The 15312-nt window shown below is 35.6% G+C and overlaps 1 protein-coding gene across 1 annotated transcript in view; it reads right to left on the bottom strand.

Annotated features, from left to right (window-relative positions):
* LOC112157121 (plakophilin-2) overlaps positions 1–12525 on the bottom strand; it is a 17046-nt gene extending 4521 nt beyond the window's left edge. Inside the window, exons 1-8 of the mRNA XM_024289675.2 lie at positions 12147–12525; positions 9485–9522; positions 6177–6685; positions 5962–6097; positions 5685–5892; positions 3210–3381; positions 783–900; positions 386–580 (exon numbers count right to left, since the gene is read on the bottom strand). Coding sequence (XP_024145443.1) covers positions 386–580; positions 783–900; positions 3210–3381; positions 5685–5892; positions 5962–6097; positions 6177–6685; positions 9485–9522; positions 12147–12318 — 1548 coding nt within the window. The 5' untranslated portion in view covers positions 12319–12525. The remainder of the gene's footprint in view (positions 1–385; positions 581–782; positions 901–3209; positions 3382–5684; positions 5893–5961; positions 6098–6176; positions 6686–9484; positions 9523–12146) is intronic.
* Between the last annotated feature and the right edge of the window lie 2787 nt (positions 12526–15312).

Genomic DNA, 15312 nt, shown 5'->3' with positions numbered 1-15312 from the left:
GCTACTCTTTAAACCCACTGGACTTGACCATGGACCCTCCAACTTCCTTTTTGAATGGATGTTGCCATAGAAAAGCTATTATTTACTTAGTGGCTTAAACTGGATTCTGATGCAACTGGAGCTACATCCTGGTGGGTGGAACCATTATCTCTACTTGTATACTTTATAAAATACTTTGTAAAATCAACAACCAATTTTAGGGATGCATCACATATTATCAGGAAGTATTTTCATCTGTTCCTGATTCACAGCGATAAAGAATTACTCATAAATGCAACATTAAGTATAATTTTCTTCATAAATGTCCACCATTATGAGAAAAATTTCACATGAAAGTGCAGATCTTTAAGATCAACTGTGCGTTTGTGTTTTTGAAGTGGATTACCTGTGGTTCCTTGGCACTGCGAGATGGAAAACAGCCAACGGAGGTTTTTTCCGGCTCTTTGGCCTTCCTCTTAACTTCTGATGGAAGCTCTGATGAAGACTCTGAAAGCTCCGATGAAAGCTCTGATGAAAGCTCTGGGCTTCGATCAACCATGTATGATAGATTTTGCAGGATGCAGATGCAGTTCTCTGTTAACTTCAAAAAGTAAACAAACATATCAGGTTGATGCCAATACCGTAAAATAAGCTGTCAATTCCTGGTGACGGATTGACAAACACTTTCACGCTTTGATTTATCACATTTATTTCGGGATTATCTGACAGAAAAAGTAGACATTCCTGTTTGCTGCAAACTAGGAAGCCATTTGTTGTGTAATAAGCCGTGTTTTTTATTTTACCTTGTCGTCGCCCCGACAATCGGGTACAGTTGCTCGGACGTAGTAAACAATAGAATCGATTAGTTTTTCGCAGTTCCTCATGGTATTCCTGATTTTCGGGCCAGCAGAGCTCAGATTTCTGCAGTCAAAACAGTCATTGATAGTGATTGGTTTAGTCAGAAAAATGACTTTTAGTACAGCAAAATCTTGAAAAATTGCAAAATAGGAAAATGCAAAGATGATTTTTCTTTTCTTTGGTGGGAGAGAGTCGTTTAAGTTTATGTACAAGAATCCCTGTTCAATAATAAGTGTTACTATTAGCAGAGGAGCTGTGTGTCAACATATATAAAGGAAAGTCTGACTCATAGTCACGGGTCATGATGGAAACTTCACCAGAACCACAACAGAGTAAGTGGCTATAATTTCAAAGAATCCGTTTTTTTTACGTCTTTTAATAGAATTCAGAAGAAAGGTGTGGCAGACAGATCACTTTCACTTTCCTACTTTGTCAGGCAAAGTCAAACATGTTCATCGGTGACAGAAACCGGTGAGTCATAAAAGATTTATCTTGGTTTGATTTGAGAAAAAAACTGTGTGAAAGTAATTTCTGACAAGTGGTTGGACTGTTGATATATGTTACTGGATTGGCCGTCACGCGACATGACGTCTTGGAACGAAGAAGTGATAGAGTCCACAAAGAATCACAAAATGTTTTGCAGTCAGTTGCACAAATTATAATAATCCGATCGAGAGGAATCCTCCTTTTTAGAGGTTAGTAATTACATTTTAATAGAGATAAATCAGGAAGTGAGTGCATAATTGGGTGCTAACACGTATAATAAATCTGTAACAGCTCAAAAAACACAAGACATCCGTAAATCTCTTGAATTAATAGCATGAAGACATTAAATCTTGCATTTTTTTGTCTATTTGTTTATTCTCCTGTATTTTCTTCTTTCTTGTCTCCCCACTTAATGTTAATGCTTATATTTGTATGAGCTTGAGTTCTAATGTGTTGATTGCACTGTACTTCATTAAGTACTCAATAAAAATAAAAAAAAATGATTAAAGATTATCACCTAAAATTGGGCTTATTTGTTGTTTTCAAGAAGAAAAAACTTTTAATTTTTATTTACAATATCATCTTATTGTTATGAATTGCTGAGGGGGAGGGCTGCCCAACAAAGGTTTTTTAAGAGCTAACCCTCGCCGCGGAGGAGGAGAAGCGCTTTTCATCATGTAGGTATGCTCTGAAACAAATTTAAGTTAAAGCACATTTAAATCTAAATGTAAGTAATGACTTTTTGTTTTAGCACGACCTCTTTAAAGTTATAAAAACGATGTTGTTATGTATTTCCCAGCGCTAGCAGCTCCATGCTAACGCTAGCCAGGAAGAATTTGGGTTCGGTCTCTGTTTTGTTTTTTTAGCTAGGTTAGCATTTTCAAATCTTCTCACACCTAATACGCTTTTTTGCAATAAATGGCATCACATAGTCCATTAAAAAATACATGTTAGGTTTGTAGTGCAGGAATAAAATTAATTACTTTTACAAAAAGATTTGCAGCTAAAATGCTATGTATTAGACATGTTTACAACCATGCTAACAAATGCTAATAACTAAGCAATACTACTTTGCATACTTTGTACCTGTATAAAACAGCAGTTAGTGGACACAAATTGTTTATTAATTTGCTTAATTTGAGCAAAATGTAGCTATGTTTGTTCTGTAGTTTATGATAAAATGCATATAAATATATCTGCTTTATAACAATATCCTGCAGTTTAAATTTCCAGACAAATGAAGGAAACCTGAGTTCAATAAAGTAAACTGTGGATTGAAATTTTATAATAACATTTTTGAATATAACTGAGATGTATGTAATGCAAAAATAATCAAAGATAATACAAGTTGTAGTTCCTTATTGTTTATTTTTATTGTGACAGATTTTTATGAGGTGTTGCTTACCTAATTTTATTTATATGTGTGGTGGAGGGTGTTTTTTTTTTTAAAGGTGTTTTTTATTGAAAAAAGGTCAGTTTTTAAATTTTTCCTCATATCATGCCACTGAACTTCATCAATCTCGCTCCATTCTGGGCTCGATTGACAAGCTCAGTCATATAGATTCTAGTATAGAGACAAAATTAAAAATCCTGGATATTTAGAAGCTGTATATTTGATACACTGGAAAGCACTGTTCACAAATTAAATGTTAGAGATACTAAATATTTAAATATACCACAGGATCAATTGTTTTTAAAGCTTTAATTTTGGCTTTGTTTTGTGAAAATCAGGTGAGCAGCTGTTTTTTTTTTTGTGGTTGATATCTGCTGTTCTAACATCGGAAGATCAAGGTTCTGTTGGCGTGATAACAATGGCGCCTGCACACGAACGTCACTGTGTATACCAGCAGACAGGCAAAGGCCAATCCAGTAATATTTGTACCCACCGTAGGCAGCCTGTAGCGTTGTAGAAAGCCTCATCATCAGCGACAAGGAGGTCCTTGGGGTTCTCAGCTACTCCAGAACTCGACACCCGAACTACACTGGTCAAGACTTTAATGTGCATTTCGGAGAATTTCTCCTTGATTTTGTCAAGAGCAGAAAGGTTCCACAAAAGTCCTGTGGGGAAAATGGAAATATATTTGTGAATTTTTCAGATAAATTATTTTAAAATACTTCTGCTACAAATTAAGTAATTTCTTTTACATATTTGAATATTAAGCATTTTCACCATAAGAGAAGTTTTCCCACAAAATGTTCTTTCTGTGGCATAACAGCAATTTCTACATGTTTGACATGACTAACATTCTCTTACACATTTGTGTCTTATAATCTTTTGTTCCAAACTTGAATTCCTTTCCCCTGCAGAATGTTCTATGTGCAAATAGCCGTGCTGAAAGCTTAAATCAACGCTGAAGAACGTGACGGTTGATGAGGAAGGCGTTTTCCTTTGAATCATACTTTCACCTGTTTGTCCACATTCGCCTCAGTCTGCCGTCTAAAACCACGGCAGATATTTTCTATATTTGGTTGCAAACTCTAGAGACTTTGATTTGATTTTTTTTTTATTTTGAAACACAAAATAAAATAATAAAGTGCAAGCTTAATACATTATTTACACTGTACTATAGTTTACTATATCTGTAACCTTTAATAGTTTTGATTTATAGAATAAAATGCTGCTGTTATGCTGTGTAATGTGGTTGTAAGGTGGATTTTGCTCTCTAATGCCAAAATCGTCACAGACTGACGTTTGGTTGAGGACCCCTCTTTTTGGGGGATTTGGGTGTCCCCAACTCCTCATTTATTGACGTGCTAGCTGTAAAATCAAGGGTCCGCAACCCTCGGGACATGGTACTGGATGTAGTAACGGACGCACACTGGTACTCGGGACGTATCCAGTACCGGTACCCAAACCCGGTGCCAGTTTGCGTCCTGGCTGTTGCCAATACATCATGGGTCCCTAACCTCAAGGCCGCAAACTGGTACCAGTCCAGGTACTGGACCACGATGAGCATACCAGCACCCTAACATAGTACCGGTTCACATCCAGTACCATGTCTAGTACAACATCTGGTTTGCGTTTAGTGCCGAGTTAGGGTTGGAATAACGGTCCTGGTAATGGTACTGGACGCGTCTCGAGGACCAGTTCACTCCCGGTACTGCATCTGGTACCAGTTTGGGTCCCGTACTACGTCTAGTAGCGCATCTACATCTGCACCCGGTGATGGATTAGGGACCTGGTTTGAGTACTGGTCCACTCCACCTTGTGGTACTGGACCGATTCCGGTTTGGGGACTCCCAAAATATCAAAAAGTGAGGGGTCCTTGACCAAACGTTAATATCTGACGACTTGGGAGTGGGAATGTGTTGATGCTGCCATACCTCAGTGCTGGAGTTTTTTAAACAATAATTAAAATAATAATAAGTATGTAGCCCGTTTGAGGTCACTAAGATTTGAAACCCAAATAAAAAAATATATTTAAAAATATTTAATATAAACTTAATTATTTTCAGCCTCGGATTTTCTGCTTGTAGATTTAAAAACTCAAAATTTCTGTTTCAACTATTTTTTTTCCTGTATCAAATCTAAAAATTTCTGGTGTGTGGGGGCGGGGCTAACATGAAGAACCAATCAAAATCGACAGTAGTGGTCACCTCAGTTCTGGTGCATTCACTGGCTCTGGGAACTTGGATATTTACGGTCAGAAAGTGTCTGTACTACTATCCCAGTCTTGTGCTATCCCAAAGCAGAGTTGTATCGCCTAACACAGATTTGTTGCGTCACATACGGACGCCAAAAATGCTGTTACGCTTAAATAAAAAGGCTGAGATCAGGAAATAACTCCTTTGCTGTGGCTTACTGGTTAACACACTTGCACTTTGTCTTTTTCTCATGGTTTAATTGTGAGTTCGACTCTACGGCATAGGATGTTGCTTTATTTGGGTTCAAATCTAAATGGTTCCTTAAAAAAAATGAGTTTTACTCCAAAAAAAATCTGTACAAACTTTACTCCAAAAAGAACAGAGCCACAAGATTAGCCTTTTTTCTTTATCTTTGCCAAATACTTTTGCTAGTTTGGCCATTAGGAGAGCATTTCAGCTGTCTAAAAAGCTTAACTCCAGATAAACTAAGTAAATGATGATCTGTTTAGTGGATATCAAAGACAGCCAAACTCTTTCTCAAGCTTGCACACGTAAGATCAGTTATGAATCTTTTAAATTTGCACCATGTGACCTTTGGCTTAATGATTAAGTGACTCCTGAAAGAATGCAACAAACTCCAAAAAGAAAAATGTTCTCATCCATCTACTTTAAAGGGTAATTCAAAAATGCAGACAAACAGTATGACATTTATGATATTAGATCCGATTAAGTGGAATGACATTTGATACTTAATGAAACCTGTGGGTAATACTGACCGGTAAGATGCCGTCTGGTTTCCTTGTCTCTGCTGCGTTTCAGTGCACTAGTAATGATGTTTAAACCGTTCTTTTGTTCCACTTCCGTCTTTTTTTCATCGTCCTGGTAAACAACAACCCTCAGGGCCCCTGCGGAGACACACTGCACCTCCTCGTTGTCGTGGCTGAGGAGCTGCAGGAGCTGCTCGATCCACTCTGACTGGAACACCTGAATCCAAAAGATGGGTTATAATAAACTGCTTTTTCTGCAGCTTTAACGACGACCTCATAATCATACCATCTTTTTCCAACCGGATCCCTGGAGAAACTCCTTTTCGATGCATCTGGTCGCCTCGGCTTGCTTATCATCATAGTTCCGGATCAAATAAGAGAAGGCCTGGGCCAAAGTCATTTCTGGAATCTTCTTGAACCCGCTGTGTAAAAAGGAAGTGTCATACGGGGCTTTGGCGACAAACATTACAGGTATATGCTGAGTGTGATCGCAGATCTTACTTCGTCTGTACTTGAGTTGTCTGGACGCGGGACTCCGCCTCCACCAGCTTCCCCGAGCTGGCTACAGAAGGCGGGTAGGATTTCAGAAACATGGGCTTCTGGTAGTCTTTCCTAAGATTATTTGGCCGATTTTCACTGTACTGGTCCGGTTTGACAACAGTTTGTCTGACACTCTTTGTTCTAACAGTCTGCTGAGATACACGACTGGAAAGCCTCGACTGTGCTCCTCCTGTCTGTCTGATGGACCTTCCAATGGGAGCAGATGAGAGTTTGGGTGGGGTTTTGAGATTGTAAGGGTCAGATGTTGACCTGTGGAAACTCTTCCCATTTCCTGTCACTTGTGATTGGCCAAGTCCAGAAGTTTGAACCCTACTCTGGTACACGCTGTGATTAAAGCGACTGGGAGAGGATATCTCTGGGCTCGGTGGGGGGGACATCTCCAACCTCTTGGTTGGTCCCCTCCCAAGGTTGCCGGTTGCAGAGTTGTCTTGGAGGCTAGATCCATTGAGCTGTGGAAAAACAATGCACAATATTAGAAGCTACGGTAATCCCTCCTTATTCCCGGGGGTTAGGGACTGGAGGCATCCGCGGATATGGAGAACCCCCCATCCCAGCAGCCAAAGGATGTCTGTTACTGTTCCATACTCATCAAATACACTTTAGATTATGTTTTGTAAAATATTTATTAAAGAATATTAGAGTATTGCTCAACATAAAGAGTTAGGAACAAAAGAGTGTACTGTAGAGACAGTTTGCTTTCTGCAGCAGCTGAGGAGGGTCCCTAACCAGGAGCTTCCTCCTTCATCAAACAATAAACTCTTGCTGCAGATGATAATTATCCTCCGCGATTATCTTCTTCAGTAAGTCAGGATTTTTTCATCCACTTCTGAGTCCGCTGATGCCATTTCTCCATGCAGGAGCATGGAGAGGGGGTTGGGGTAGCGGACGGGCACTCCCCCTTCGCGTTCCAGAGGGGGCGCCGCTTGCAGAGATACACCTCAGCACCCCAGCGCCTCCTTCGGACGCAAAAAAAACTCTTCCGAGTGTCTGGAGTTTTTGTGACGAACCGCAAATATGCAAAACAGCGTATAAAGAAACGCGAATATGCGGGGGAACACTGTATAACTGCTTTGCTTTAACCCTTTAAACTACCCATCAAGACAAAATCAATTAAAATGTTTTTTTTCTGCTGCTTATTGTTTAAATCTGCAACCTTCAACACTTTAAGAGGCCAATAATTACAGACCACAACCCAGTAGGAGCCACAGAATCATATTACTATTATGATTAATATAATTAAACAGTTTCTTTTTTTTGCTCATTTATTTCATATTTTTGTTCATAAAATACAATATTTTTACCACAAAACACTAATATTTTTTCTACAAAGTACTTCATTTTGCCCACAATATACTCCTTTGTGGATTAAAAAATACAACTTTGTGCATTGAAAATACCAATTTGTGCCCACAAAATACTATTTTTTTTCTCACAAAACATTTTTTTTTCTACAAAATACTATTTTTTTTCCCACAAAATACTTATTTGTGCCCGCATAATACAAATTTATGCCCCAAAAAACTAATTTGTGGTTAGAAAATACCAATTTGTGCCCACAAAATACTATTTTTTTTCTCACAAAACACTCGTTTATTTCTACAAAACACTATTTTTTCCCACAAAATACAGTTTTTTTTCTCACAAAACACTTGTTTTTTTTCTACAAAATACAATTTTTTCCCACAAAATACTTATTTGTGCCCGCATAATTCTAATTTATGCCCACAAAACACTAATTTGCGGATACAAAATACCAATTTGTGCCAAAAAATTGCCAACTTGTGCCCACAAAACAGTAATTTGTGCTACAAAATGCTATTTTTTGCCCACAAAATACACATTTATACATACAAATCATTTAATTTGTTCCCACAAAATAATAATTTCTGCCCTAAAAAATTTAATTGGTGCCCACAAAATATGACAATGCTTTCAACCTTTGACAGAGGTTTATATTGAAGGTTCAAGGTTTTTTATTTGCCATATATGCAACAACATACATTGAAACATATTGGAATTTGGGTGTAAAACTCTCAGAGTTTGGGTTAAAAAGTAGAATTTCTGCACATAATGATAATTACAACAAAAAAATGAAAAACACTGGGATTGATTTTAAAATAGATCAAAAGATTATCTGTAAAGATAGCAAAGATTTAGCTTTCTTTCTCTTGTTTCCAATTACAAATGTTGCTTTTTTTCTTATTTTTGCAGTTTTATTGCAGCCAAAACATTGCATCTGTTTGTTAAATAATTTGATGTCCATTTATACATATATATGTATGGGGTGCGCTCTTATGCTGTCTTTTAAAAACACTTTGAAGCCAGTTGTTTCAACCCCTATCGTGCCAGACTCTTTCCAAGTACATAAAATAAACATTCCTTGGTGTTTTTTTTTCCGTTCAAGGTGGTGCTAAATAAGGTGGAGTTCTGGATTTAATGGAACGTTTGCGACATATGCCCTGAAGGGGTTAAAACTGTCTTGGCAAGCCTTCGAGCTAAAGCAGGTTGTTGGGCTAGGTGTCGCCGCCAAGCTACCGAATTGATTTAATTTCAACTTGGTAGTTGATGATTTTTACTTTTTTTTTAATCAAAACCAATTAAATTTGGTTATAAACAACAGTTTTTACATAGAGAGTGATATAATAAGACATAAATATTGAAGTTATAAAATGTTTAATTCTTGTTTCTTACCTAAAAAAATGCATAAAATAAAATAAATTAATGTACTGGCTGTACTGATGTTTCTGGATTCTTTTAAAAAAAAAATCATAAAAATCTAATAAAAAAAATCCTGACATGTTGTATTGCAGCTTGCTTTAATAATTTCCTAAAACATAAATGTAAATAAATACGTCTAAGTTATCCAGAAGTAGAACTCCCAATGAAAGAGTAGATAGAATCCAGTTTATGTAATCCTTTTTCCTCATAATTGAGCATTATTAAAGAATCAAGCCTCGACTTGCAGCTCTCCATAGTTCTGAGACTCAGTTCTCACAGTCATTAAGTGTTTACAGTTTATTACAAAGTTGTCACTACAGATCTGATTGGCTGAAAGAGCGCACAGCAACATTAGAAGACCACCAACACAACCATTTGACTACATTCAAATGATAAAGGAAGATATGGAAAGTGACAGCTAACGTTAGGCTTTAATGATTGCACCAATTTGAGGGTCAAAAACGTCCAACAATGACGAAATAATAGGAAAAAAAACAAAAAATGTTCATTGAGGATTTTTTTTTTTTTACCTTTGATGAATATGCATTGGTGACACCCATGACTCCATCTGAAACACAGAGATATTCTGTGTCAAACAGCTGAATGAAAACATTTCCTTGTTGTCACGGCGCACACATTCCCAGCACCTCTGTAACCCGAGAGCCAAACGTGTTTCCTCACGGGACGGACTGACACGAATAAATGAAACCACACACTTTTTGTTCGTAAACTCAAATGAACTTTTTCTTTTTAGGGGTGGTCTTATGATTTTATAATTCGCTTTTGGGAAGAAAAATTATAATTTTGAATTAGACTCTCGCAACTTTTTCATGAATGGATTGATTCTTGTGTCTTGGAGAGACTCTAGGACATATATATCCCAAAAGACCCGTAAAACATTCTAATGTTCTACTTTTCATGTGTTCCCTTAACAAAAATGAGTATACTTGAAGTATACAAGGTAACCAAGTGTGTACAAATAACCAAGTAAACGAGAATCCATTCACATTTTAGTTTCATGAAGTTCAGCCCAATGTTGTTGGAACATATTAGAATATCATCCCACACTGCATGGTCACTAAATTCAAAGTGTTAATGTATGTTGGACTGTAATGATGGTATGATCAGTTTTTGTTCCGATTATATGTGTTGTCGGCAGTGATGACGCTCTTATGTTATAGTAAATATCGAGCCTCAATCCAAATGGTATTTCCCATTAAATATTGTATTTTTTATGATATAGGTTGTTTCACTTAACAACTTGACTCGATCTAGTTGGATTATAGGAGTATAAATTGATCAATTAAGCCAATTGCTAACTGAAAACTTCTTCAGACTAAAGTGGAACGTATTAAGTTTACAATATGATAATAGGGCCGCCACGATTAGTCGACTAATCGATGACTAATCGACTGTAAAAATAGTCAACGACTAATTTAATAATCGATAGTCATTACTTTATATTATATGGAATCAGAGTGTAGTAAAGTTGGAAGTTATAATGGCATTATGCTAGCTTTTTGGACTATTTTGACATTTATTCAGGTTTTTTAGTCTATTATAGTTTGGCTAATATTTCAGCTTCATGCTAGCTATTTTGTCTAATTTAGGACTTTTTGAGTTTTTTAGGCTAATTTGGAGTTCAGCTAATATTTCAGCTGCATGCTAGCTATTTTAGCTAATTTAGACTTTTTCAGTTTTTTAGGCTATTTGGTGTTTAGCTAATATTGCTGCTTTACGCTAGCTATTTTTGCTAATTTAGTATTTTTCCTATTTTTTAGGCTATTTTGGAGTTAAGCTAATATTTCAGCTTCATGCTAGATAATTTGGCTAATTTAGGCTTTTTTGCAGGATATTTTGGAGTTCAGCTAGTATTTCAGCTGCATGATAACTATTTTAGCTAATTTAGACTTTTTTCCGTTTTTTAGGCTATTTGGTGTTTAGCTAATATTGCTGCTTCACGCTAACTATTTTTGCTAATTTAGTATTTTTCCTATTTTTTAGGCTATTTTGGAGTTAAGCTAATATTTCAGCTTCATGCTAGCTAATTTAGCTAATTTAGGATTTTTTCAGTTTTTTTGACTTTTTTGGAGTTTAGCTAATATTTCAGCTTCATGCTAGCTAATTTGGCTAACTTAGGCTTTTTTGCAGGATATTTTGGAGTTCAGCTAGTATTTCAGCTGCATGATAGCTATTTTAGCTAATTTAGACTTTTTCCGTTTTTTAGGCTATTTGGTGTTTAGCTAATATTGCTGCTTCACGCTAGCTATTTTTGCTAATTTAGTATTTTTCCTATTTTTTAGGCTATTTTGGAGTTAAGCTAATATTTCAGCTTCACGCTAGCCACTTTAGTATTTTTTTTCAGTTTTTTAAGCTATTTTGGAGCTTAGCTAATATTTCAGCTGCATGCTTGCTAATTTGGCATTTAGCTAATATTTTAGCTGGCTATCAGCTTCAGTGATTTCAGCTATCAACTTCGTCGTATTTAGCTATCAATTTCAGCATCTTTAGCTATCAGCGGACAAATTCAGCTTACAGCTTTCACACTAGCATTATCACAGGTATTGCTATATATAGTTTTTAGTTTGTTTAAAGTTAATGGTGGTTAGGATGTGTGCTTTACATCGAATTAGTTGACTAATCTAAAAAAAAAATCGGTGATTAGTCAACTATTAAAATATTTTTTGTGGCAATACTAGTATAAAAAAGTAAACTTCAAGTATACTACCTTGCTTTTAACATAGTCCAAGTATACTTAAAGTACACCTAAATAAACTACTTTTTGCTAAGGATGTACTTGTTCTTATTTTTCAAATAAATAATAAAAAAAAAAACACTGTGGCAAAACATAATTATTCCATGATTACTTGAAAATTGGCTGGTTAGAGCATAACTTGCTGGGAAGTGATCCAGAATGCACTCAGGCCTGACAGCTTTTGGAAGAAGATAACACGACAAGAACCTGTTGGACAGGGGAATGAGAGAGTAGCATGGTTTCCTGTAAATGAACGTATATTCCAAGCAGCTGCAGTTCACTGGGCTGCAGATCACCTGCACAGAGGGGGCCATTGTGGGGGGGCCAGTGCAACAAAGCACCATTGATATCAGAAACCCATTGGAAAAACAAAGCAGGCGCCTCCAGCAGACAGAAAACATCCCCAAAAAACACAGATAATAGAAGGTAAACGTTACTCTTCTTCGTCGACTTCCTCGCCATAGACATCTTGACCTGCTCCTTGACTCGGATGGTCCGCTGGGTAACGGAGGCCCTCTCCGTGGAGTCGGTGGTCTGCCCGGCGGAGGACAGAGCCAGGCTGGTGTCATCCTGGGTCACAAGATCCCGCGCGCCCACGTGCCCATTCATCCTCCGTGGACGGAAACAGTCCCGCAGACTGAGCTGTTCCCCTCAAATAACTCGTTCAGGTGTCGATTCCGGATGATCGAACTCACCTTTATTGTCCCCCAACTTAGTCAAGCAGACGACACAAGTCGAGGCAAAAGGGGGCGGAGCCGCAACTTTACCTGTGGTGTCACGTGTCGTCAGGTGTGATCTGCACTTCTGCTTGGCAGTCTACACTGAGAACTGTTTCAGTTTCCTATGAATAAGTGGGCTGTTTTTATTTAGACGTGTTAGTTTATGGAGTCTCGAAAGAGCCAAAATGAAATCATATTAGTTACATAAAAAATCACTGAAAATCAATTTATTCCATCAAGACTTTTTGAATTTCAATTTTTTTTGTTGAATTGTTGTCGTTTTTGAAGATTTCTATTAGTTTGTTTGTTTTGTTGGTCGTTTGTGTTTTGAAAAAAGTTATTTATACATTTTTGCATGTTCTTGAAGAAAATATGTATGGGTCAAAACTGACCCATAACGCAATAGAAGTTACTAGAGTTAATAATTTTAAAAAAAGATCAAGCAAATAAATTTAAGAGATGTGCTCAAAATCACCAGTAAAATTTAAGCAACACAATAAATATAAAAACTATAAAAATAATAAAATAACTATAACAATAAAACAAAAGCCTTTATTGAAATCTAGATGCTTATTTAATTAAAAAAACAACATTTCATAAGGAAGCCTAACAAGATAACAAAGAAATAACAAAAACATGTGGATGATAGGTTATTGTTTAGTGTATTTTAAAGCTGATTAAAGACGTGTTGAAACCAACTGTGGATGAGCTAATACGAGGGGAAAGTTATGATTAGTAAACATATTTTCATCATTTGAGCAATTAACTTGACAGATGAATAAAATATAGTACAAAATTGTATCTAATTAATTATCAAATTTCCCCCCAAATTAGCTATTTTATTTTAAATTTTGCTTAAAAAAATATATATCATGTAAAAATTGAAGGTTTAATATTAAAAAAATCCCATAACTGCTAAATGAAAAAAATGATGTTTCAACTAAAAGTGAAAGGATACAAATTTTAATTGCACAAATAGTCCCAATATGTGGAAATTTACTAAAATGAACAAATTATTTTCAAAATAAAATTTTGTTTTTACCAAAAAAAATGTTAATGTGTATTTTGTTCATTTATTTTTGTTTTATTTTATTGTTGTTGTGCTATGTATGTAAATAATGATGACTGGAAAGCATCAAACAATCTATTATAAAATTATATTATATATAAGAATCATATAATTTTATTGGGCTTAAAAAATGCTCATAAGATAAGAAATATTTGTTCTTAATTGGAAAATAGAGAGAAAGACATGAAAAGTAAAATAAAAATAAAACTTATATACTGAAATTAGAAAAAAGGTAATTCAGTAAACGATACATGTTTATGCTGAGTTTTTTTTCAACAATTAATTTTAATATTTCAGTTGGAAAGTTTTTACCTTTTGTAGATATGAAAAAAAAAATAAAATTAGTGTCATAAGTCTGATTTAAACATTTAAATTCTATTGGCTACTGCACAAATAGAAACAGTACTATTATTTTACTTTATGACCAGTGCAGTTTTTATACTACACAAAAAGAAGTATTAGCTTTAAAATATTTTTTCTGATTTTCTATGTCATATTTTGGTCAATTTCTGTTTTTTTTTGGGAATGATACAATTTTACTTAAATAAAAATAAAGGACGAGATAGATAATTCCCCTTTAATGCGTCTTTTTTAATTAAAGAAACAATCTTTCCAGTTCAAATCACATTCACATTTAACCTGGCTTTGCATAATCTCACCGTGACGACCGATCTCGGCTCTTTCCTTTGCTTCTTAGATAACAGGTTTCGGAGCCGGGCCCGACCGGCTCACATTCAGATTTCAGGCAGCGCCGCGCCGCCCGACAGCAGGAGAAAAACACATTCAAGTTCATTCTGGACTGCAGTTTGTGACACATGAACATGACACTTTTTAAACAGTGTAGCAAAGAAAATACGGGCTTGAATTTAGCTTTAAAAAAAACAAAAACAAATGCAGAGTGAAACTTTTCTCCATGATGTGACTCATAACTTTAACACTCTTCGTGTCAGAAAGTTATAGACATACTTTAATTGATTTGGCACATCACATTTCAAGCTGTCTCGCATTGACACACCGACGTTCTCACAAAGGATTATCAGTGGAAATTTTATGACAAAGCAGCAGCAACAGGGGAAGTAAAGGGAGATTTGGTACAAAATCAACTTCAAATTTGATATTTCTTATTAATAATTTTGTAATACAATTTATTCTTATAATATGTCAAATTATAGAAAGATATTAGAATTTTTTTTTAAATACACATTTAAAGGGGAGCTCCTCCAAGAACAGCAGAATAGACTCCTCTGTCAACAGAAAAAAAGCAATCATGGCACCTTTTAAACAATCTATACACTTTATACATACATACATGAGGGAGAATCGGGGATCCTTTTACTGTCTTTCGTGGATTGTTAAAAAATATAGAAAATACTATGAGAAAATTCACGGCTAAAAACCTCACCGATGCTATTTACAGGTCTGTCATTCAGCTGTCGAAGCAGAAAAAGTGTCTTAAGTGAGAACTTCTTTTCTTTGGAACTTCATTTTTTTTTGTCAGATTTAGATGGTGATAAACGTTTATTTACACACTAGAATGTATTATTTTTTTTACCTTATGAAACTTTATTGTCCCAAAACTCCAGTTTTTTTCAAGAGAATATTAAGAAATGACATCCAATCTCAAATATATGCACAATCACTTGCTAGATGATGTCGATTTAACACTTTGAAGAAAGCACCGTGTGCAGGTTAAAGAAAAGTGTACAAATAAATTATATTTCTACAAAGGAATATGCATGTTCCAATTGAAATCTGTGGAAAAAATTATCAAATAAAGTTACAATGTCTGACCTTAAGTAAACTTTTAGGTTTAAC

Source organism: Oryzias melastigma, linkage group LG23 (assembly GCF_002922805.2).
Source record: "Oryzias melastigma strain HK-1 linkage group LG23, ASM292280v2, whole genome shotgun sequence".
NCBI lineage: Eukaryota > Metazoa > Chordata > Actinopteri > Beloniformes > Adrianichthyidae > Oryzias > Oryzias melastigma.
The sequence above is the reverse complement of the archived record's forward strand: the minus strand, read 5'-3'. Positions and strand labels throughout refer to the sequence as shown.